Source organism: Rhinopithecus roxellana, chromosome 10 (assembly GCF_007565055.1).
Source record: "Rhinopithecus roxellana isolate Shanxi Qingling chromosome 10, ASM756505v1, whole genome shotgun sequence".
NCBI lineage: Eukaryota > Metazoa > Chordata > Mammalia > Primates > Cercopithecidae > Rhinopithecus > Rhinopithecus roxellana.
In genome coordinates this window covers 53,426,165-53,451,653 of record NC_044558.1, presented here as the reverse complement: position 1 = coordinate 53,451,653, position 25,489 = coordinate 53,426,165, and the positions used below count along the sequence as shown (strand labels likewise).

Here is a 25,489-nt window from a genome sequence, read left to right as displayed (position 1 = left end):
TTGTAATTTACTGAAGTGTGAAGGAAGAGGTTTGGGGGAGGAAATTAGGTTGGTTTTGGATATTGAAGGTTGAGATGCCTTTAGACATTCTAGTGGTGATGTCCAGTTGACACTTGGCTCTGTGATTCTGGAATTCAGGGACAAGTTCTGGGATAGAGATATAAGTACTCATTGTATTTCTGCCACACTGGCCTTTTTCTGTCCTTCAAACCAGTGGGTCTCATTGTTCCCTCTGCCTAGAGCAGTCTCCTGCAGATGTTTGAATGATCGGCCCCATCCCCTCATTCAGGTTATATTCAAGTGACAACTCCCAGGGAACCTAACATAAGCAAACAGACACACATACACACACATGCACCTATTGCTGCTGTCCGGGTAAGCATCCACAGTGTTTTGCATTCTTCAAAGCATGTATCATTACTTGAAATTACTGTATTTGTTTAAGTGTAATTTCTGTCTTCCCCCACTAAGATAAGCTCTGGGAAGGCAGGGATGATGTCTGTCTTGTTTTCTGCTGTATCCACAGCTACTGGAACAGTGCTTTGCTCAAATAGATACCTAGAAATTATTCAATGAATGAATGAAATGAATGACAAGACAGTGCTAATGTCACCTTTCTTGATTAATGCAGAAAATTAGTTAGTTGTGTTCCTTCAGCACTTAATAATACAAGCATCCACATTCCTATATACCCACAAGCATCCAAACACATATATAATCCGTTATAGCACTTACTTCATTGTATTCTAGTTATTCCTTTGGGTGTTTGTATCTTCAGTTGGCCAAGAACTGAAGTCAAGACTGCATAGCTTCCTCATATCTGGTGAACATATGCTCTGTGCCAAGTACTAATAGAAACTAGGAACAAAAAGGTGGATGAGACGTAGTCTTGCTTTCAGGAGACATGTTAAATGAACAGCCACAACAAGCAGGATAAATGCCATGAGCAGTGAAGTGCAGCCTGCAGGGGAGCACACAGTCGGGACGGAGTCCAGGGTAAAAAGGAGGCCTCTTGGGAAAAGTGACCTTTGAACTGACGTTGGAGGATGAGGAGTTAGACTAGCAGATGGAGAGGATGGCATGGGGAAGAAGAGGGCATTCCAAATGGAAGGTGTGCTAAGTGCAAAAGGCCTGGAGATGAGAGGCAATGGCCTATCCCAGGAACTGACAGATATTCACAGGGACTGATGGGGATAATCATGGGAAGAGGAGTATAGGAGATGAGTCTGGGCAGTTGGTAGGGGACAGGTCACGAAGGGCTCTGTAGCTATGATGAGGAGTTTAGACAATCCAAGAGACAGTGGTTGGGGGAGGCAATGAGGTATTTGAAGCAGAATGATGACATATTCAGGTTTGGATTTGAAGGCCCACTCTAGCTGGAGTATAGCAAAGATTGAGAGCTCACTTAGGCAGCTGCAGTAATCCAGGTATGAAATAAAAGTGGCCAGGGGATGAAGAAATGTGAATATTTGGAGAGAGATTTAGGGGGCAAAATCAATAGAGTAAAAAGGAGTCAAGAATGATTTCCAGGCTTCTGGCTTGTGCAGTTAGATAGATGGTGATTCGTGTTACTGAGATAGGTATAATGGGAACAGGAGTAGGTGTGATGAAGGAAAATGGTGAGGCGATCAGGTAGAGATTTCCAAGGAGGCTGTGGATCTCTGGGTCTGGAGTTCAGCAGAGAGATCTGAATTGAACCCAGAGGTGGGGAGTCATCATATCAGCTATAACTGAAGCCAAAGTATGGATGAAATCCCCCAAGGAAACAGTATCTAATGAGAAAAATGGGACAACTTCAAGGAAGCCAATATTGAGAGCATGGGAAGAAGAGGGTTTTGCCAGAAGAAGCAGCCAGAGAGGAGGCTATGGTGACATGGAAATGAGGAAGGACATATCTCAAGGGGAAATTGGTCCATGGTGTTGGCTGTGCCTGAACCTTCAAGGAAGAGGAGGTTTAAAAACTGCTTGTAGGCAATCATAGTCATTATTATTTTAATAAAGGCAAAACATATACATGGAAATAAAAAATTCAGACAGTAGAGAAGAGAGCCAGATGGAAAGTATAAATCCTCTACTCCCAGGCACTCCTGACCAGTCCTTTGGTTGGACTTAATGATAGAGGTCATTGGTGATCTTTGCTGGGGCAATTTGAGCAGAGTGGTGAAGATGAGGTGTTGAGAAAAGTGGTGAAAAAGTGGAACTCAGCAGGGCATGGTGGCTCATGCCTGTAATCCTAGCACTTTGGGAGACCAAGGTAGGCAAATCACTTGAGGTCAGGAATTCGAGAACAGCCTGGCCAATATGGTGAAGCACCATGTCTAGTAAAAATACAAAATTAGCTGGGTGTGGTGGTGGGTGCCTGTAATGCCAGCTACTTGGGAGGCTGAGGCAGGAGAATTGCTTGAACCTAGGAGGCAGAGGTCGCAGTGAGCTGAGATCACGCCATTGTGCTCAAGCCTGGATGACAGAGTGAGTCTCTGTCTTAAAGGAAAAGAATGGAAATCTTTGAAGAAGTTTGGCTATGAAGGACAGATAAAAGGTAAGCATTAGTGAGAGGTGCTGGGGGATTGACAGAGGGGGCATTCTGTGGTTGGTGTGTGTTTTAAGATGGAACAGATTAGAACATGTTGAAGGCTGTTGGGTGGATGTTAGTGGAGAGGAGGAGAGGGAGGTGAAGATACAGTAGAGAGAATGAGAAAAGAATATGGACAGGGCTGGGATGCAGAATCCTGGGAGAGCAATTTGCCTCAAAAGGAAGGTCTAGGCCGGGCACGGTGGCTCAAGCCTGTAATCCCAGCACTTTGGGAGGCCGAGACGGGCGGATCACGAGGTCAGGAGATCGAGACCATCCTGGCTAACACAGTCTCTACTAAAAAAAAAAATACAAAACACTAGCCAGACGAGGTGGCGGGCACCTGTAGTCCCAGCTACTCGGGAGGCTGAGGCAGGAGAATGGCGTAAACCCGGGAGGCGGAGCTTGCAGTGAGCTGAGATCTGGCCACTGCACTCCAGCCTGAGCGACAGAGCGAGACTCCGTCTCAAAAAAAAAAAAAAAAAGGAAGGTCTAGGGTCGTAACTGGAAGTGTATTTGCTAATGAGTCTGGAGGTTTTGGTGGCAGAAAGTTGAGGCCATTCCTATCTGGTTGCTTCTGGTTTTCAGTTCTTATGCCACTTGCCTAGGTGATCAAGTAAAGCCCCTACTCCAGGGCAGGCACTGTGACATGTTGCTGGCCTGATGCCTCCTCAGTAGGAACAGCGTGCATGTTGTTTGTTGAAAGCGCAGTCTCTGTGGGGCTAGGGAACAACTGGTTAGCTATGTGGAATTAAATAAATTTCTATTTATTGGTGTGTGTTTTAAGATGCAACAGACTAGAATATTTTGAAGGCTGTTGGGGGGATGTTAGTGAAGAGGAGGAGAGGGAGATCAAGGTATAGTAGAAAGAATGAGAAAAAAATGTGGACAGGGCTGGGATGCAGAACCCTGGGAGAGCAATTTGCCTCAAAAGGAAGATCTAGGGTAGTAGGCCAATTCAATTCTTATAAAGTAAAATTCTAGAGATATCAAAGTTTTAAGTTATAAAACATACAATATACAAAAAAAAAGTCATAGAGACCCATAAATTCACTGCCAAGTTGAACAGATGTTAATGTTTTGCCTGATTTGCTTCAGATCTCTGGTTTTAAAAAAGGAATAAAATACTTATGCTAATAGCTAAAGCCCACCTTCATATTTAATCACTCTCCCTCCTCACCAGAAACAACCACAACCCTCACTATGCTTGTTTTGTATTTTTATTAATGGTATATATGTATTACAAACAATAGATAGTGTTTTGTGTTTTAAAATTATACATCAGGAGTATCAACTTGTTTTTTTCACTGATCAGTATGCTTGCCATTCCATGGCATGACATGGAGCTCTGGTTGAGTGATTTTTTTTTTTTTTTTTTGGAGACAAAGTCTCACTTGGTCACCCAGGCTGGAGTATAGTAGCACAATCTAGGCTCACTGCAACCTCTGCCTCCTGGGTTCAAGCGATTCTGCTGCCTCAGCCTCCTGAGTAGCTGGGACTATAGGCACCCGCCACCATGCCCAGCTAATTTTTGTATTTTTAGTAGGGAAGGGGTTTCACCATGTTGGCCAGGCTGGTTTTGAACTCCTGACCTCAAGTGATCCACCTGCCTCGGCCTCCCGAAGTGCTGGGATTATAGGTGCGAGCCACCATGCCCAGCCTGGTTGAGTGGTTTTAATGTCTATATTGTGTTTCATTGCTTACTTACCCATTCCTCTGTTGATAAAACAGTTGGGTTTCAACTCTTAATGCCCTTATACACAGTTTTGCAATGGAGGTCTTATTGTGAGTGTACAAGAATTTCTCCAGGAAAATACCTAGAAAGTAGAATCACTGGGTTACAGGAGTGTATGTTATTGGTGAATTCAATTTTTTGTTTGTTTGTTTTGTTTTGTTTTTCTGAGACAGAGTTTCACTCTTGTTGCCCAGGCTGGAGTGAAATGGCGTGACCTTGGCTCACTGCAACCTCTGCCTCCCAGGTTCAAGCAATTCTCCTGCCTCAGCCTCCAGACTAGCTGGGACTACAGGCACCCACCACCACGCCCAGCTAATTTTTGTATTTTTAGTGGGGACGGGGTTTCACCATGTTGGCCAGGCTGGTCTCAAACTCCTGACCTTGTGATCCGTCCGCCTTGGCCTCCCAAAGTGCTGGGATGACAGGCGTGAGCCACCATGCCTGCCCTCAATTTTTTTAATGATTGAAAAAATATATAACCTAAAAGTTCATTCTAACAGTCTTTAAGTGTACAATTCAGTGGAAACACTCACAATGTTCTGTCACCATCACTACTATTTCTAAAACTTTTTTCATCACCCCAAATAAAAATAACTATTTCTCCCTCTCCCAGACTCCATTCTACTTTCTGTCTGTATGAGTTTCCTGTTTGAGGTACTTTATATGAGTGGAATCATACAAGATTTGTCCTTTTGTGTCTGGCTTATTTCAGTTAGCATGGTGTTTTCAAGGTTCATCCATGTTGTAGCATATATCAGAATTGTATTCCTTTTTATGGCTTAATCATGTTCCATTGTCTGTACATACATTTTGTTTACCTATTTGTTGATGGATGGACACTTGGGTTGTTTTCTTCTTTTGGTTATTGTGAATAATGCTGTGATGAACATTGGTGTTCAAGTATCTGTTTGAGTCCTGTTTTCAGTTCTTTTGGGTCTGTACCTAGGAGTAGAATGTGCCTTATGGTAATTCTAGGTTTAATTTTTTGAGGAACTGCTGAACTGTTTTTCCATAGCAGCTGCATCATTTTACATTCCTAGTGGCAGTGCACAGGGTTGCAGTTTCTCCACGCTATCTCCATCACTTATTTTCCTTTCTTTTGTTTTCTTTTTCTTTTTTTTTTTCAGTAATAGCCATCTTAATGGGTGTGAAGTAGTACCTCATAGTGGTTTTTGATTTGCATTTCCCTAATAACTAATGATGTTGAACATCTTTCATGTGCTTGGTGACCATTTGTATATCTTTTTTGGAGAAATGTCTATTCAAATCCTCTGCCCATTTTTGAATTGAGTTAGTTTTTCTTGGTGAGTTGTGAGAGTTCTTTATGTAATATATTCTGGATATTAATCCCTTATCAGATCTATGCTTTGTAAATCTTTTCTCCCATCCTGTGGTTGCCTTTTTACTATCTTTTGTTTTGCTTTGTTTTTTTGAGACAGGGTTTCACTCTTGTTGCCCGGGCTGGAGTGCAATGGCACAATCTCAGCTCACTGTGACCTCCGCCTCCCAGGTTCAAGTGATTCTCCTGCCTCAGCAGTGTCCTTTGGCGCACAAAAGCTTTTAATTTTGATTTCCAAGAGTTTTATAGTTTTAGCTCTTAAATTTAGGTCTTTGATTCATTTGAGGTTAATTTTTTTTTCTTAGAGATGGGGGTCTCGTTATGTTGCCCAGACTAGCCTCAAACTCCTGGGCTCAGGTAAGCTTCCTACTTCAGCTTCTGAATAGCCGGGATTATAGGGGTGTGCCATTGTGCCCAGCTGCTGATTTTGAGTTAATTTTTGCATATGGTACAACTTCATTGTTTTGAATATGGATATCCAGTTTTCCTGGCACCATTTGTTGGAAAGACTGTCCTTTCCCCATGGAATATTCTTGATATCCTTACCAAAAATCAATTGACAATATATGTGAGGGTTTATTTCTGGCCTCTCTATTCTATTCCATTGGTAAATATGTCTGTCTTTATGCCAGGATCACACTGTTTTGATTATAGTAGCTTTGTATTAAGATTTAAGTCAGGAAATGTGAGTCCTCTAACTTTGTTCTTTTTTTTTTAAAGATTGTTATGGATATTTGGGATCCCTGGAAATTCCATGTGAATTTTAAGATTTTTTTTTCTACAAAAAACACCATTGGATGCCTTTCATTTATTTTTCACTCCTAATCACTCTAAAACTTCCAGTACTATGTTGAATAGAAATGAAAAAAGTGGCTTTCCTTGTCTTGTTCCTAATCTTAGGGGAGAAGCTTTCAGTGTTTCACCATTGAGTATGATGTTAGCTGTGGGTTTTTCTTATATGGACTTTATCAATAATTGAAGACATTCCCTCCTATTCCTAGTTGATTGTTTTTTACATGAAAAGGTTATTGAATTTATCAGGTACATTTTCTGCATCAGTTGAGATGATCATGTGGGTTTTTTCCCCTTCATTCTATTAATATAGTGTATGACATTGATTTACCTATGTTGAACCATTTTTGCATTCTTGGAGTGAATCCAACATAAATCATGATGTATAATGCTTTTAATATGCTGCTGAATTTGTTTGCTACCATTTAGTTGAGGAATTTTGCATCTGTATGTATAAAAGATATTAGTTGCCAGGCGTGGTGGCTCACACCTGTAATCCCAGCACTTTGGAAGGCCAAGGCAGGTGGATCATCTGAGGTCAGGAGTTCGAGACCAGCCTGGCCAACATAGTGAAACCCTGTCTGTACTGAAAATACAAAAATTAGCTGGGTGTGGTGGTGAGCACCTGTAATCCCAGCTACTCAGGAAACTGAGGCAGGAGAATCGCTTGAACCTGGGTGACGGAGGTTGCTGCGAGCCAGGATTGCGCCACTGCACTCCAGCCTGGGTGACAGAGCAAGACTCCATCTCAAAAAAAAAAAAAAAAAGATATTAGTCTATTGTTTTCTTGTAGTGTTTTGTAGTAGTATTGTCTAGCTTTGATACTATGGCAATGCCAGTCTCACAGAATAAGTTAGGAAGGCATTCTTTATAAATTTCAGATTTAATTATTTTGTCACCTGCATTCTATCTATACTTTGTCTTTTTGTTTATAGTGTCTTAAATGAATTTTAATTTAAAAAAAATTTAAATTCCAATGTAGTCAAACTTATTAGTCTTTTTCTTTATACCTTGTACATCTTATTATGTCTTTTATTTAATCCTTTCCTATTTACTATTCATTTATTTTTTCGGGTTTCTAAAAAAGTAGAAACGTGTGAATAGAGTTTCTCATACTTTGGACTACAATTCAATAAAATTTTATCTTAATGTATGTTATAAGATTAGGACCTAGATACACCTATTTTCCACAGTTGCCCCAGCACTGTTTATTGAATACACCATACATTCCTCTCTGATTTGTAATGCCTCCTCAGTTATTTACCAAGTTCTCAAATATATGTGCATTTTCTTCTTGGCTTCTCTTTTGTTCCAATAGTCTGTCTATTCCTATGTCATTACCACATTGTTTTAATTACTATAGCTTTTCCATAAATCTTGGTATCTGGTAGGATATGCTCGCCTTTATTCTTCAAAACTGTCAGGCCTATCATTGGTCAAGTTCTATTAAAACTCCTTTTGGGGATTTTGGTTGGAATTTAATTTTAGACTGATTTGGAGAGAGTTGATACTTTATAATATGAAGCCTTCACACACTATGAACATGTTTGTTTCCGTTTACTTGTTGTCCTATACTTTAGTAAAGTTCTAATTTTCTCTAAAAATTCTTGTACATCTTATGTGAGATTAGTCTTAGATACCTTATAGTTTTTATTTTTGTATTGTTTGTGTATACAAATATTTCAAACATACAGGACCTTATAGTTTTTGATGCTATTTTAAATAGCATCTTTTACAAATTTCATTTTCTTTATTGTTATTATTATTTGAGATGGGGTCTTATTCTGTCATCAAGGCTGAGGTGCGATCTTGGCTCACTGCAACCTCTGCCTCCCAGGTTCAAATGATTCTCTGCCTCAGCCTCCTGAGTAGCTGGGATTACAGGTGCGCACCACCATGCCTGGCTAATTATTGTGTTTTTTTAGAGAGCGGGTTTCACCATGTTGGCAAGGCTAGTCTCAAACTCCTGGCCTCATGTGATCCACCCTTGGCCTACTAAAGTGTTGGGATTACAGGCATGAGCCACCGTGCCTGGCCAAAAATTCTGTTTTCTGATTGTTGCTGGCATATGGTCACATTATTGGTTTTACATATTGATCTTATATTCAGCAACTTTTTTTGAACTCTTTCATTTTTAGTACACAAATTCTTGTGGATTTTCTGTATAGATAATTATGTCATTTGCAAGAGAAACTGTTTTGGTTTCTTCCTTTCTAAGTCTTATACATTTCATTTTTCTTATACCTTAAGTGCAACAGGAGTGGCAATGATGGGCATCCTTGACTTGTTTCTGACTTTAAAGGGGATGCTCCTGAAGTTTCACTGTTAGCATGATGTTTTCCTGCAGGCTTTTTGCAGATACCTTTTATCAGGTATGTGAAGTTCCATTCTGTACCTAGACTGCTGGATATTTTCACCATGTATAGGTGTGGAATTTTAACACGTTTATTCTGTGTCTATTGAGATAGTCATATGATTTTTTTAATATTAAAAATGTTAAATTTTTTTTTTTTATTCTTTCATTTCTGGGATAATCCATGGTCATGAAGTATTTTTTTATACATTGCTATATTCAATATCCTGATAGTATAATTAACTTTTACAACTATTTTCATAAGTGGATTGGTCTATAATTTTCTGTTCTTGTACTTACTTTGTTTTTGTATAAAGTTACATTCACTTCATAAAATGTCTTGAGGAGCTTCCCTCCTTTTCTGCTCTGTGGAGCAGTTTGCTAAGATAGAGATTATTCTTCAAAGGTTAGATAGGGTCGGGTGTGGTGGTTCATGCCTGTAATCCCAGCACTTTGGGAGGCCAAGGCAGGAAGATTGCTTGAGCCTAGGAACCCAGCCTGAGCAACATAGTGAGACTCCTGTCTCTCCAAAAAAAAGTTTTAAATTAGCGTGTTGTGGTGGTGTACACCTGTAGTCCCAGCTACTTGGGAGGCTGAAGCGGGAGGATTGCTTGAGTTGGAGAGGTTGCAGCTGTTAGGAGCTGTTATGCCACTGGACTGCAGCCTGGGTGACAGAGCATGACTCTATCTCAAAAAAAAAAAGAAAAAAAAAGAAAAAAAAAAGGTTAGATAAAGTGAATCCTCCTCATCCCCACAATATGCTACAAAACTGGTATATTGTGGGGATGGTTGTTGCTACTGATTTAATTTAATTTATTTAAAGATTGTAAGGCTTTTTAGGTTTGCTACATCATGAAGCTTTAATAAAGTATAGTTTCATAGGCCATTATTCGTTTGTCTAAATTTTCAAATGTATTAGCATAAAATTACAGTTTTTTAAATAAACTCTTTTTATAGATATATTCTCTTTTGCTTTCCTAATAATTGACTTTGCCTTTTCTCTTTTTTCTTGATCTGTGTTGCCAGAGGCTTGTCTACTTTATTAGTCCAATAACCACCTTTTGGTTTTGTTTATCTGGTTGTCCATTTAGTATTTCACTAACATTGTATTAGTCCATTCCACATTGTTATAAAGAAATACCTGTGACTGGGCAATTTACAAAGAAAAGAGGTTTGTCTCACAGTTGTGCTGGCCATACAGGAAGCATAGCAGCCTCTACTTCCGGGGAGGATTTAGGAAGATTCAATCATGGTGAAAGGCAAATGGGGAGCCAGAGTCTCACATGGCGGGAGCAGGAGCGAAAGAGAGAGGGGGGACATGCCACAACCAGATCTCTTGAGAACTCACTCACTATCACGAGATAGCACCAAGGGGATGGTGCTTTATGTGCCACCATGCCTGGCTAATTTTTGTATTTTTAGTAGAGACGGGGTTTCTCCATGTTGGTCAGGCTGGTCTCGAACTCCTGACCTCAGGTGATCCACCTGCCTCGGCCTCCCAAAGTGCTGGGATTATAGGCGTGAGCCACTGTGCCCCGCCACATGTTCATTATTTTATCTTTGTTATTTCCTTCCTTCTCCTTTCTTTGTGTTATTCTGATTTCTTTTTTTCTCACAACTTGAATTTTTTTTAACATTAAAAAATTCTGGCCAGGCATGGTAGCTCATGCCCTATAATCCTAGCATTTTGGGAGGTCAAGGTGGGAGGATCACTTGAGGCTAGGAGTTTGAGACCAGTGTAGGTAACACAATGAGACCCTGTCTCTATGAAAAAAAAAAAAAAAAAAGGCCGGTGTGGTGGCATGTGCTGTGGTCCCAGCTACTTGGGAGGCTGAGTTGGGAGGATCTCTTCAACCCAGGAGGTCAAGGCTACAGTGAGCTATGAACACGCCACTGCGCTCCAGCCTTGGTGACAGAGCAAGACATCATCTCAAATTTTTTAAATAAAAAATTCTATATTAAATTTTCTGAATAGGCATCACATCCACATAACTCAACTACAAAAATGCTTAAAAGGTATACAGAGAAAAAGATTAACACATCTTGTCCCTCATTAGCCTCTTTCCATCCTTAAAGAAAGGTAACCATTGTTAATTTCTTTATATACTCGGAGATTTTTTTAAATGCACATATAAGCATATATCTTCGCACTCTTTCCAAATCAATATATATATCTAAAACCTTACTTGGGCCAGGTGTCGTGGCTCATGCCTGTAATCCTAGCACTTTGGGAAGTAGAGGCAGGAAGATCACTTGAGGCCAGTAGTTTGAGACCAGCCTGGCCAATGTAGTGAGATCCCATCTCTACAAAAAAATATTTAGTCAGGTGTGGTAGTGTGTGCCTGTGGTCCCAGCTGCTCAGGAGGCTGATAAGGGAGGATCTTTTCAGCCCAGGAGGTCAAGGTTGCAGTGAGCTGTTGTCATACCATTGCACTCCAGCCTGAGCAACAGAGTGACACTCTGCCTCAAAAAAAAAAAAAAAAAAAAAAGTCATCCTTATTCCTGTGTATAGTTTCTGTTATTCTGTTATATAGCTGTATCATTGTTTATCTAAATAGTTCCCTGTTGGTGGACATTTAGCTTGTTTTAAATCTTTTATTAACACACGAGTGCTGCAGTGAATAATCTTGTACTTATAGAATATATGTAAATTAGGTTCCTGGAAGTAAGTTTGTGTAATTTTGCTATGTACTGCCAAATTACTCTGCTTAGGTAAATTACTTTCCCTCTAACAATGTATGAGAATGCTGATTTCCCTATAGCCATGCCAACCCGGTATATTTTTAAACTTTTGGATTTTGGCCATCATCAGCTAGGCATCAGAGAAAGAATGATTTCTTAGTGTGGTTTTAATTTGCATTTCTCTTAAGAAAAAAATGTCTAATTTTACTCATTTAAGGGTTGTCTCTATTCCCTTCTTTACTCTTTTCTTTCAGCTATCCAAATTCTTTGCTCGTTTTCCTAATGGCTTACTGGTCTTTTTCTTGTCAATTTATAAGAACTGTATACAGTAGAGATATTATCCTTTTGTCTGTGATATAAGTTGCAAATATTTTTACAACTTCTTCAGCAAAATGCTTACCTCACTAAGTTTCAGTCTGTCTTCTCTCTTAATTATACACTCAAAGCTCTACATTTCACTCTGAGTACTATTTTGGTTGCATCCCTCAAATTTTAATATGTGATGTTTCCATTTTCATTATGGTTTCTACATGCTTCTGAACTTATTTAGAATTAGCTTAATATATTTCTAAACAAATGCATTTTGCTTTGTTGTTTTTATATGATTGCTATTGGTTTCTAATTTTATGCCATTGTGTCAATGATTCTTTTGGTGATTGTTGAGACTTTCTTTTTGATGAATTTTTAAAAATTGTGTGTTTGTGCTTGAAAGCATGTCTTTTCTCCATTTAAGCAGTTCAAGATGCTCATTGTATTGTTCAGATTTTCTGCAACTTTATGTTGAGTTGACTCGTGATCATTGAAAGAACTCTGTTAATATTCCCACTGTGATGGTGGATTTGGCAATTTTGTTAATTTTTTATTTATATGTTTGAAGGCTATGTTTAATTTTGAAATTAAATAATTTATAGGTTTTCTAATGTTGAACCAACTTTGCATTCCTGAAATGGACCGAATGTGGTCATATATATTATCCTTGACTATCCTTTTTTTTTTTTAATTTTTTTTTTTTTTTTTGAGACAGAGTCGTACTTTGTCACCCAGGCTGGAGTGCAGTGGCATGATCTCAGCTCACTGAAACCTCCATCTCCCAGGTTCAAGAGATTCTTGTGCGTCAGCCTCCCAAGTAGCTGGAATTACAGGTGTGCGCCACCATGCCCAGCTAATTTTTGTATTTTTAGTAGAGACGGCGTTTCACCATGTTGGCCAGGCTAGTCTCGAACTCCTGACCTCAAGTAATCCGCTTGCCTTGACCGCCTGAAGTGCTGGGATTACAGGCGTGAGCCACCCGCACCTGGCTGAGGGTAGATTTTTAACTACTGATTCATTTGCTGAAGTAGTTTTTGGAATATTCAAAGTTTTCTATTTCTACTTTGGTCAGTTTAAGTTTTCTTTTCAGGAGTTTGTTCATTTCATCTGACTTAAGATTTATTGGCATAAAGTTCATTATATTCTTCTATCTTTTTAATCTCTGTGGCATCTGTAATTAGGTTCCTCTTTTTATTCCTTATGGCTTATTTTTACATCACTCATTTGTTACTGGTCAGTTGCATCAGAGGTTAGTCAGTTTTATTAGTCTTTTCAAAGAACCAACTTTTGGCTCTGTTGAGCTTCTCTATTGTATTTGTTTTCTATTAATTTCTACTCTAATCTTTCTTTTCCTTCCTTCTACTTTTCTGGGTTTATTTTGCTGTTTGTTCAACTTCTTGAAATGAATGCCTAGCTCATTCATTTTCAGCTTTTCCTCTTTTATATATCATAAATTTGTCTCCAACTACCTATATCTCTCTCACAAGTTTTTAATGGCTATTTTAAATTCCTTATATAATTATTAAATAGATAATACTTTCCCATGATACAAAATCCAGAAAATACTATTTAAAAGGCATGTAATGAAATATTTCCCGGCTGGGCACGGTGGCTTATGTCTGTAATCCCAGCACTTTAGGAGGCCGAGGCAGGTGGACCACCTAAGGTCAGGAGTTCAAGACCAGCCTGGCCAACATGGTGAAACCCCGTCTCTACTAAAAATACAAAAATTGGCCGGGCGCAGTGGCTCAAGCCTGTAATCCCAGCACTTTGGGAGGCCAAGACGGGCGGATCATGAGGTCAGGAGATTGAGACCATCCTGGCTAACATAGTGAAACCCCGTCTCTACTAAAAATACAAAAAAAAAAACTAGCCGGGTGAGGTGGTGGGCGCCTGTAGTCCCAGCTACTTGGGAGGCTGAGGCAGGAGAATGGCGTGAACCCGGGAGGTGGAGCTTGCAGTGAGTTGAGATCCGGCCACTGCACCCCAGCCTGGGTGACAGAGCAAGACTTGGTCTCAAAAAAAAAAAAAAAAAAAAATACAAAAATTAACGGGGTGTGGTGGGGCATGTCTGTAGTCCCAGCTACTCAGGAGGCTGAGGCAGGAGAATCGCTTGAACCCGGGAGGCAGAGGTTGCAGTGAGCTGAGCCAAGATCACGCCACTATGCTCCAGCCTGGGCGACAGAGCAAGACTCTGTCTTAAAAAAAAAAAAAAAAAAGAAATATTTCCCTCCCATACTTGTCTCTCATCTGCTTATTTCCCATTCTCTCCCCACCGTCCCTTCTCCAGCTCCACAGGTTATCCCAGGTCTTATTTTTGCATGTATCCTTCCAGCCTTTTTTTGTGTGATTACAAACAATTATGAATGGATATTCTTATTTCCTTTGCTTTTTATTTATAAACAATATATAGTAAATTAAACACACTGTTCTATACCTTGCTTTTATTTCCCTTGACAGTAAACCTTAGAGATCTTTCAAAGGCGGTACATCTTTTTTTTTTTTTTTTTTTTTGTTTTCTTTTTTGAGACGGATTTTTGCTCTGTTGCCCAGGCTGGGGTGCAGTGGTGCGATCTTGGCTCATTGCAACCTACGCCCCCTGGGTTCAAGGGATTCTCCTGCCTCAGCCTCCCGAGTAGCTGGGACTACAGGTGTGCACCACCACACCCAGCTAATTTTTGTATTTTTAGTAGAGACAGGGTTTCACTATGTTGGCCAGGATGGTCTCAGTCTCTTGACCTCGTGATGCACCTGCCTTGGCTTCCCAAAGTATTGAGATTACAGGCATGAGCCACCACACCTGGCCCTTTTTAGTTTTTATAGCCGCATAAAGTTGCATTGTGTGTTCCATCATTTTGTCACCATTATTCTACTGGTTGAAATAGTTCCCCCCCCAATTCTTTTGTTATCACAAATGATTATTACATTGTACATATATGCATGTGTAAATATATCTTATATATAATTGGGCTGGGCACAGTGGCTAATGCCAATAATCCCAGCACTTTGGGAGACTGAGGAGAGAGGATCACTTGAGCCCAAGAGTGTGAGACCAGCCTGGGCAACAGAGCAAGACCCTGCATCTATAAAAAAAGAAAAGAAAGTAAGCAAAAAAAAGCATAATTGCCAGGTGCAAGTTATGGATATTTAAAGATTGTCTTTTTTGAAACCTTTTATTACAGAAACTTAAAAACATATATAAACTCCCTACAAAGGTGTATCTGTGGTTCCCTGTCTTTGGACACATAGGATGGTATTCCTGTTCTCTATTTATTTTTGTTCTGGTCTGTATTCTTTCCTTCTGCTGGCTCTTGGTTTAGTGTGTTCTTCTTTTTCTAGTTTCTTAAGGTAGAAGGGTAGATTATGGAGTCAAGATTTTGTTTTTAAAAAATTGATGTTTATAGCTATGAATTTCCCTCTGAGCACTACTTCAGCTGCATCCTGTAAGTCTGGATATGTTATGTCTTCAGTTTCATTCATTTTTGAGGTATTTTACAGTTTTCTTTTGATTTTTTTCCTTTAACTCATTGGTTACTTATGAGATTATTGTTTAATTTCTACATATTTCTGAACTTCCAAATTTTTTTCCTTATTCATTTCTAATTTTATTCCATTGTGGTCAGAGAACACACTTTGTATGACTTCAATTCTTAATTCTTTGAACATATTTATTAATGTAATGGCTACTTTTAAGTCTTTGTGAGATCTAACATCTGGGCCCTCTCATGGGTGGTTTCTGTTGCCTGCATATTTTTCCTATATATGTTTCATACTTTACTGTTTCTGCATGTTTCATAATTGTTGAAAACCATTTTAGATAGTATGTTGCAGTAACTCCAAATAGAAATTCCTGCCCTCCACCCCATGGCTTTTGTTTGTTCATTTGTTCAGTGACTTGGCTGAACTACTTGAGTGGAGTCTCTTTCCCTCACAACATGAAGCCTCTAGTGTCTTCTCAGAGGGCAGTCTTGGCCCTGCACACAGCCACACTAGATGACAGTGGTTTCAGCAGGCTCTTTCTGACTGTTTCTTTCATGAATTTGTTAAGCCATCTGCCTCTGCTGGTATCACCCCCAGCTGTTAGGCTCCACTCATTGCCAACTAATTGCTTTATTGTTTTTGACATGTGGGGCATAAGTTGTTCCATAGTTTAGTCCAGTTAATTGTGGGGCCCTTTGTCAGGCTAGTTTTTGAGGGCAATATGTAGGTTTGTTGTGACTCCAGGACGGCTCTCAGTTGCCCTTTCCCTGGTTCTCTCTGTTAAACTAGCTGTCCCAAGGTTTAGCCTATTGCTATCACGGAGCAATCAGCCTCCTTTTAATTGCCTCCTGCCAAAATCTCTACATTTTTGAAGTGCCTGTAAGCTTGAATTTCCCCATACTCTGTGTCATATTAAGTTAGGTCCTTTGGAGAATGTTAGAGCTCTGTGTTCTTATGGACTGCCTCTCCCCCTGGGCAAAATCTCCGAGGCCCTGCTCTGGAGTTGGGGTCAGGAACAATGGCTTGCTTCCCTTGGAAGGACATTCCTGTTTTATGAGCAGGGAGCTAGGCAGGGATGACAGCCCCTACTCTCTAAGTTTGCATCTCCTTTTGTGAACCCTCCACTCTCTGAGCAAGCTTCAGTGAGGACAATCAGGACCCTGATACTCTTGTCCCACTGCACTTGAAGTAAAGCCTCTGCCCTGTGGGTGGGGCTGGGTGGAGGAAGGGAGCCCTTGATCTTTTTTAGGAGTTTAGTTGCTGTACCTTGGAGCTCGTGGCCCTCCTGGTAAAACACCATATACCATATCTCATGACTGCATGTTGAGAGAATAGAAAGTCCCTCCCCCGCTCCACTGCCCCGCCCCACCTTTTTTTTTTTTTTTAACTACACTCACCTGCTGGAGTGGAGCTTTTGTCAAACTGAGCTATTGGGTGGGGTTGTAGTAACTCCAGATAGAAATTCCTGCCCTCCACCCCATGGCTTTTGTTGAGGGAGCAGGTCATGGCTCAAGTGCTGCGAATTCTCACTATTCAAGATTTAGTAGCTGGGCATGGTGGCTAACACCTGTAATCCCAACACTTTGGGTGAGAGGATTGCTTGAGCCCAGGAGTTTGAGAAAGCCTGGACAACACAGTGGGACCCTGTCTCTACAAAAAATTTTTAAAAATTAGTTGGATATGGTGGCACACACCTGTAGTCCTACCTTGGGAGGTTGAAGTGGGAAGATTGCTTGAACCTAGGAGGTTGAGGATTCAGTGAGCTGTGATTGTGCCACTGCACTCCAGCCTGGGTGGCACAGTGAGACCCTGTCTGAAAAAAAAAAAAGATTTAGTAGATTTTCTTGAGTAAATATTTCCTCATTCATTATATGTCCTTAGGAAAATTTCCAAAGAGTTTAAATGCTTTGTGTTCTTTTGTTTGTTTGTATTGAAACAGAGTTTTGCTCTTGTTGCCCAGGCTGGAGTGCAATGGTACGATCTCAGCTCACCACAACCTCCGCCTCCCAGGTTCAAGCAGTTCTCCTGCCTCAGCCTCCCAAGTAGCTGGGATTACAGGCATGCGCCACAAGGCTGGCTAATTTTGTACTTTTAGTAGAGATGGGGTTTCTCCATGTTGGTCAGGCTGGTCTCAAATTCCTGACCTCAGGTGATCTCTCTGCCTCGGCCTCCCAAAGTGCTGGGATTACAGGTGTGAGCCACTGCGCCTGGCCATGCTTTGTGTTTTTAAATTTTCATCAGTTATGGAGTTTCCCTATGGAGTGTGCGAAGTCCCTCATGCTGCCATTTCAGAAGTAGGACCTCTCCCACTTTTTGTTTGTTTTTGAGACAAGGTCTTGCTTTCCACACAGGTTGGAGTGCAGTGGCATGATCTTGGCTCACTGTAACTTTGAACTCCTGGGCTTAAGGGATCTTCCCAAAGATCCCTTAAGTCTCAGTCTCCCAAATAACTGAGACTACAGGTGCACACCACCACACCTGGCTAATTTTTTAAAACTTTTTGTGGCGATGAGTCTCACTATGTTGCCAAGGCTGGTCTTGAATTTTTGGCATCAAGCCATCCTCCTGCCTTGGCCTCCCAGAGTGTTGGGATTACAGTTGTGAACCACCAGCCTGTCTTACTTTTAATAGTTATTTTAGAAATTAGAATATTGCATGCTTAATTTATCAAAGGCCAATTAATATCCTTACCCTCTTTCTGAATGATATAAGAATCTTAGAATTGTTTGAAGTTTTTAACTATATACACATATATAAAAAATACATATTTATACACAAATATATATACACTTTAAAAAATAATACAGGCCGGGCCTCATGGCTCATGTCTGTAATCCCAGCACTTTGGGAGGCTAAGGCGGGCGGATCACCTGAGGTCAGGAGTTCAAGACCAGCTGGGCCAACACAGTGAAACCCCATCTCTACAAAAATACAAAAATTAGCCAGGCATGATGGCAGGTGCCTGTAATCCCAGCTACTTGGGAGGCTGAGGCTGGAGAATCGCTTGAATCCAGGAGGCAGAGGTTGCAGTGAGCCGAGATCATGCCATTGCACTCCAGCCTGGGTGACAGAGCGAGAATCCATCTCAAAAATAATAATAATAATAATAATACATATATAAAGCATATATAAGTATATATATATACACACACACACACAATATTTATACAAAATAGGATTATGAAACACAAATTGGTTACCTACAGTTAAGCTGCCTGAGTTCAGTTCCTGTTTTTACCACTTAAAAGCTGGTCAACCTGCACAAGTGCCTTAACTGCATCACACCTGTTTCTTGAGGCATGAAGTTGAGATACCAATACTCCTTCACTGGGTCTTTGTGATAATTAAGTGAGCCAATTTATGTAAAGTGCCATATGCACAGTGTATACACAATGCTTGACAGATAATCAGTGCTTAGTAAAGACACCTGCTCTAAGAACTAAAGCAAGTTATTGTTGGTGATTAAGTGTATTCACCCTTTCTGTCCTGGCAGTTCCTCTGTGACGAGGGTGCAGGTATTTCTGGGGACTACATCGATCGTGTGGATGAGCCCTTGTCCTGCTCTTATGTGCTGACCATTCGCACTCCTCGGCTCTGCCCCCACCCTCTCCTCCGGCCCCCACCCAGTGCTGCACCCCAGGCCATCCTGTGTCACCCTTCCCTGCAGCCTGAGGAGTACATGGCCTACGTTCAGAGGCAAGCAGGTGAGTAATTAGAGAAGGAGAAGAAGGGGAGATACGGGGGCAGGGGGCGGCAAAAGATCAAGTATTGAATAGCCAGAGGAATGTGTTCCTGGCCTGCTTGCATGCTGTTTCTCAGTAGCCTCAAAGCAGTATGGAGATAAAATCATAGAGGAGCTGCAAGATCTGGGCCCCCAAGTGTGGAGTGAGACCAAGTCTGGGGTGGCACCCCAAAAGATGGCAGGTAGGACCTTGTTTCACCTGTTCCATGAAACTCGCTTCCATTTTTTCCCTTCCCCTGATCTTACTGTCCTGACTGACTGGTGGGGTGGAGTGGAAGAGTACCATGGGTCCTCATCCCTTGGTGATAGAGGAGGGGAAGGGACCTCATCCTATTTGCTCCTTTCTGTCTCACCCCTCCTGTCAGATCAATGTCTCCCTGTTCTCTGTACCCTAGGTGCGAGCCCGACCAAGGATGACAGTAAGGACTCGGATTTCTGGAAGATGCTTAATGAACCAGAGGACCAGGCCCCAGGAGGGGAGGAGATGCAGGCTGAGGTGAGACCAGCTGCCTCAGAGGAACGGGATGGGAATGGGGAGGGTCACTGTAGCTGGGGTCATTGTGAGGTGACCTACATCTACCTAGGGATGCAAGGATATCCCCAGAACCTTTGCCTTCATAGTATGGAGGGCATGAACAGGCTTTCATACTTGACTCTTTCCTTTTCTCCTTGTCAGGAGCAGGACCCAAGCCCTGAGGCAACAGATTCAGCTCCAGGTGCTCCCAATGGTGAGTGAACCTTCCATGTCTCCTTTACCATATATATTTTAGGATTGGCAGGGGTAGAGATGGAGGGAAAAGCTAAGCACTGGGAGGGAGGTTGGGTAGCCAGGAGGTTGGGTAGCCAGGCCAGCAGCAAATTCATTTTTACAGGAGTTAATACTCTTTGTAGACAGCACTGCTATTTTAGCAAGGTGGCAGAACACAGTAGCTCCACCACTTGGTGACTTTGTAATTCACTTAACCTCAATTTTCTTACCCATAAAATGAGGGTAATAACCCCTACCCTACAGAGTTGCACGGGATTAAATGAGAATGCATTCATAATTCATAGTAGAAGGCCTGGAACTGAATAAACTAAATGGTTAATATTTGTGGAAAGAGGAGAAGGGTTCCAGGGAAGACAAGTCCTTAGCCCCAGGATCTCCTCTGTAGTCCTAAAACCTGGAGTGACTGCCAGAAGGGCCTCAGAAGTGCATGGAAGAGTGGGGACTTAGCAGCTTGTTAGCATCCATCTCTCCTACTGGAGTGTCCACCTTAGAATGGTGCTCTCTGCAGACGAATGTTTGCCCTTGTCTCACTATTTAACAGGTAAACCCTAGAGGCAGGGACCATGTCCTTCCTTGGTCTCTCATTACCTGTCCTTAGGAATCCAAAGAGCATTTAGGAGTGCAGTAGCGCACACCTGTAATCGTAGTTACTTGGAAGGCTGATGCAGGAAGATTGCTTGAGCCCAGGAATTCAAGATTAGCTTGGGCAACATGGTAACACTCCATGTCGAAAAAGAGCCCGGTGCGGTGGCTCATACCTGTAATCCCAGCACTTTGAGAGGCTGAGGCAGGTGGATCACCTGAGGTCAAGAGTTCGAGACAAACCTGGCCAACATAGTGAAACCCCATCTCCACTAAAAATACAAAAATTAGCTGGGCATGGTGGCAGGCACCTGTAATCCCAGCTACTTGGGAGGCTAAGGCAGTAGAATCGCTTGAACCCGGGTGGCAGAGGTTGCAGTGAGCAGAGATTGTACCACTGCGCTCCAACTTGGGTGACAGTGCAAGACTCCATCTCAAGAAAAAAAAAAAAAGAAAAAAAAATTTAAACACAACAGAACTGGTTCATGATTATTACTCTTTCATCTCAGATTTTCAGAACAACGTGCAGGTCAAAGTCATTCGAAGCCCTGCAGATTTGATTCGATTCATAGAGGAGCTGAAAGGTGGAACAAAAAAGGTATAGGCCACGCTTAGGGAATGGGTAGAACCCACCTCCCAACTGCGAGCATTTGAAAAACTACGCTGACCTGGGACTCAACTCCTGGGTCCCCCAGTACCACACACCTGCTACTATTTGCCCCCCACCATGTGTCTCTGTTGAAACTCCAACTGTCTACCTCTTTCTCCCTACTCCCTACCCACCCAGGGGAAGCCAAATATAGGCCAAGAGCAGCCTGTGGATGATGCTGCAGAAGTCCCTCAGAGGGAACCAGAGGAGAAGGAAAGGGGTGATCCAGAACGGCAGAGAGAAATGGAAGAAGAGGAGGACGAGGATGAGGATGAGGATGAAGATGAGGATGAACAGCAGTTACTGGGAGAATTTGAGAAGGAACTGGAAGGGATCCTGCTTCCGTCAGACCGAGACCGGCTCCGTTCGGAGGTGAAGGCTGGCATGGAGCGGGAACTGGAGAACATCATCCAGGAGGCAAGCCCAGCTCCTCCTCCTGTTAATTCCACAGCCGCCTGGTCCTGTGAAGCAGGACAGGCTGAGGGACTAAAAGAAACAGCACAGCACAGGGCAAGGACGGGGCACTTGGAAATGGTAGCTGTTTCCCTAATTAATTGGGGCTATTGGGGAAGGGGGACCAGAGAGAGGGACAAGACTTAAATATCAGACTCCCTGGCCAGGCACAGTGGCTCACGCTGTAATCTCAGCACTTTGGGAGGCTGAGGCGAGCGGATCACCTGAGGTCAGGAGTTCAAGACCAGCCTGGCCAACATGGTGAAACTCTCTCTACTAAAAATGCAAAAAACTTAGCCAGGCATGGCAATGGGCACCTGTAATCCCAGCTCCTTGGAAGGCTGAGGCAAGAGAATCTCTTGAACCCGGGAGACAGAGGTTGCAGTGAGCCGAGATGGCACCACTGTACTCCAGCCTGGGTGATGAGCAAAACTCCATTTCAAAATATCGGACTCTCCTACACAGCCTAGCCTGCTGGCTGCCTCCACGCTCCAGACCCTTGACTCACTCTCTTCTCTTGGGTATTCCAGACAGAGAAGGAGCTGGACCCAGATGGACTGAAGAAGGAGTCAGAGCGGGATCGGGCAATGCTGGCTCTGACATCCACTCTCAACAAACTCATCAAAAGACTGGAGGAAAAACAGAGTCCAGAGCTGGTGAAGAAGCACAAGAAAAAGAAGGTTGTCCCCAAAAAACCTCCTCCATCACCCCAACCTACAGGTGAGAGCAGTCAGACAAGAAGGAGTAGCCCAGTCCGTTGTTTTCATCCCTCAGCTGGTCCTATTCCCAGAGGGGACCCTGTTCCTTCCCTTCTGAGGGTGCTCATTCTCTCCCTGCTTTCTGGAACACTGTCCTCACTTGCGCCTGCTTCCCATCACCATCATCCCTTTATGTGCTTACCTCCTATTCATCCCTCTGGGAAGCAGCTTTTAGAGCATGTCTGCTTGTTTTCTGGTTTGCTCCTGTACACCCAGTACCTAGCACTCTGCCTGGCACACAATGGATGATCAGTAGGTAGTAATTGAATGCTTGTGAGTCTATATGCTGAAAACCACACATCTATGAAGGATGCAACCTGTCAACATTTAGGACTTTGCACCAAGAGAGTCCCCAGCTGTCAGGGCATGAATAGGAGAGCCCAGCTGCACATGAGCCAATAGCCTGGATAGACTTTAAATTCTATCTTCTTGCATCCCCTTGTGTCCATTTCATAGGGTCCTATGGGTCTGCACATCAGATGTTCCAAATGAAATGTTCCAGTTTCAAACCCTCCATCCCATTCTCTCTATAAACATTGAAATGTCTTTAAAGTCCTAACATATGGAGGAGACCACACTTTTCCAACCTGCTGCTTCAAACAAAACTTTGTTGGTGCAGGTGGCCTGATTTTGGCTTCAGAAAACATTTGTTTTCCTATAGGTGATGGGCAGAATTATTGGGTAGGGTGGGAAGATGGAAGGCAGCAATTGGTGGAGGGAGCTCTATAGGCTGAATTGGGAGCGGGGGCACACATTTTTTTGAGCCCTGGCTCATACACATGTTGAGATGGAATAGCTGCCAAAACCAATTGATGTTTTAGGGGGAGATGACCCCCACACCCCTAACCCTGGAGTCATGCCTCTGCTTTGTGTTTCCCTGTGTGTCTCCCCCTCTAAGAGGAGGATCCTGAGCACAGAGTCCGGGTCCGGGTCACCAAGCTCCGTCTCGGAGGCCCTAATCAGGATCTGACTGTCCTCGAGATGAAACGGGAAAACCCACAGCTGAAACAAATCGAGGGGCTGGTGAAGGAGCTGCTGGAGAGGGAGGGACTCACAGCTGCAGGTGGGCCCTGGAGGGCGGCTGGACCCAGCACTGTCGGAAGGGCAAGCTGCCGGAAGTGGAGGGGCTGGGACCAGTGGGGCAGGGGGCCTGCCCTGAGGCTCCCAGCCATCCTCTCCTCTCACTGCATACTGCTCCTTTCCAGGGAAAATTGAGATCAAAATTGTCCGCCCATGGGCTGAAGGCACTGAAGAGGGTGCACGTTGGTTGACTGATGAGGACACAAGAAACCTCAAGGAGATCTTCTTCAATATCTTGGTGAGAGGGTTCTACCTGCAAGTCCTGGCCCCCAGGCCTCCTGTCCCCAGCCCACCTGGAGTGGAGGTGCGGGCCTGCCCCAGCCATGTCATTGCTGAGCTTCCGTTTCCTGATCTGTAAGACAAGGCGAGGGTTCCGGTGACTCAGAGTGCTGCCATGCAGGAAGAGCCTCTCAGGACATGGGTGTCCTCATTCCCTACCTTCCCCCAGCTGCCTGGCCCAGGACTTCCCTGGGCTCAACGGCGAGTAGCTCCAGCCCACCTCTACCCTCTCCCACCAGGTGCCGGGAGCTGAAGAGGCCCAGAAGGAACGCCAGCGGCAGAAAGAGCTGGAGAGCAATTACCGCCGGGTGTGGGGCTCTCAAGGTGGGGAGGGCACAGGGGACCTGGATGAATTTGACTTCTGAGACCAACACTGCACTTGACCCTTCACAGAATCCAGAGTCTTCCTGGACTGGCCTGCCTCCTCCCCACCTCCCCACCCTGGGACCCCTGAGGGCCAAACAGCAGAGTGGAGCTGAGCTGTGGACCTCTCAGGCAATTCTGTGGGTGTGGGGGCCCTGGGTGAATGCTGCCACCCCAGCTGGCAGCCACCTTGAGAGCTCACCGGGCCTGTGATGTTTGCTCTCCTGAGCTTTCGCTCAATCCTCTTCCTTTTCCTCTGTGGCTTTTCTTGTTATTGTACCCTAACAATAGGATATTCCCTGCTCCCTACCTGGAGATTCGGTAGGATCTTTTGAGTGGAGGTGGGTAGAGAGAGCAAGGAGGGCAGGACACTTAGCAGGCACTGAGCAAGCAGGCCTCCACCTGCCCTTATTGCTGTTTGGAGTCGCTTTACCCCCTTCTATTGACTTGCCTTGAGATTTCCTTCTCCCTTTCCCTGCCCACCCTGTCCCCTACAATTTGTGCTTCTGAGTTGAGGAGCCTTCACCTCTGTTGCTGAGGAAATGGGAGAATGCTGCCCATCACCTCCAGCACAATCCCAGTGAAAAAGGTGTGAAGCATCCACCATGTTCTTGAACAATCAGGTTTCTAAATAAAGAACTGGACCATCAATCTGTCAACCTTTTTTGTGGGGTGGGGGTTCCAGCAGGGAGGAGGCTCAGTGTTCTTTTCAGATCATGCTCTGATCCTGTTCTTTGCTCCCCACTCCCCAGGTACGGGGGCTGGGGTATGCAGGAAGAGACCAGAGTGGCTAAATGAAGCCTGGCCTGGCAAGGATTGAAAGAAACACTTGCAGTACTGTCATCTTCTTTTTCTCATCTGTCTGTTTCTGTTCCTTCCCTTCTCTTGCACCAAGTCTTTCCCTATCATTTCCCCCTTTGTACCCTGAAAGCCAAAATGCACACCATGGAGTTCCCCACAGCGGGGATCTTCCTACTGCTGTGGTCTCTCCCACAGCATGCTCCAGATTCCATTTGTCACCCACACCCCTACCCACCTGTCCTTTCAACATTTCCCAAAAAGACCTCCACCTTTGGGCATGCCCAGAGAGAGGGCTGCTGCCCACACATGCCAGTTTCTTAGTGTGCCAAGGGTATGTGGGCCTGGTGTCTCCCTTTCTTCTTCACTACCAAGTGCAAGCATGGGTCCCCCAACATGCCTCCTCCCAGTGCGGAGGACTCTTGATTTTTTTTTTTCTTTCTTTTATTGAGACAAGAGTCTCGCTCTGTTGCCCAGGCCGGAGTGCAGTGGCCCGATCTCAGCTCACTGCAACCTCTGCCTCCCAGATTCAAGCAATTCTGCCTCAGCCTCCCAGTGACTGGGATTAAAGGCATGCACCACCATGCTCTGCTAATTTTGCTCTGAGGTGAACGACCTTTCTGCTGAAGGCTCCCCCCGGGCTCACAGGATAAGAAAAGGGATAGAGGAGCCAGGCATGGTGGCTCACCCCTGTAATCCTAGTACTTTGGGAGGCTGAGGCGGGAGGATCACTTGAGGCCAGGAGTTTGAGACC

At 43.5% G+C, this 25,489-nt stretch overlaps 1 protein-coding gene across 5 annotated transcripts in view; it reads left to right on the top strand.

Moving 5' to 3' along the window:
- Window positions 1-24,588, top strand: part of OS9 (OS9 endoplasmic reticulum lectin) — a 29,143-nt gene extending 4,555 nt beyond the window's left edge. Inside the window, exons 6-15 of one of the 5 annotated variants that reach the window (XM_010388929.2) lie at window positions 18,756-18,966; window positions 19,085-19,186; window positions 19,400-19,500; window positions 19,681-19,732; window positions 20,865-20,953; window positions 21,143-21,421; window positions 21,988-22,177; window positions 23,114-23,278; window positions 23,421-23,533; window positions 23,814-24,588. In XM_010388929.2, the coding sequence (XP_010387231.1) occupies window positions 18,756-18,966; window positions 19,085-19,186; window positions 19,400-19,500; window positions 19,681-19,732; window positions 20,865-20,953; window positions 21,143-21,421; window positions 21,988-22,177; window positions 23,114-23,278; window positions 23,421-23,533; window positions 23,814-23,939 (1,428 nt within the window). In that variant the 3' untranslated portion in view covers window positions 23,940-24,588. Of the gene's footprint in view, window positions 1-18,755; window positions 18,967-19,081; window positions 19,501-19,680; window positions 19,733-20,864; window positions 20,954-21,142; window positions 21,422-21,987; window positions 22,178-23,113; window positions 23,279-23,420; window positions 23,534-23,813 lie in introns of all 5 variants that reach the window. The other 4 variants (XM_010388928.2, XM_010388933.1, XM_010388932.1 and 1 more) reach the window with 4 other exon arrangements.
- Window positions 24,589-25,489: the final 901 nt, after the last annotated feature.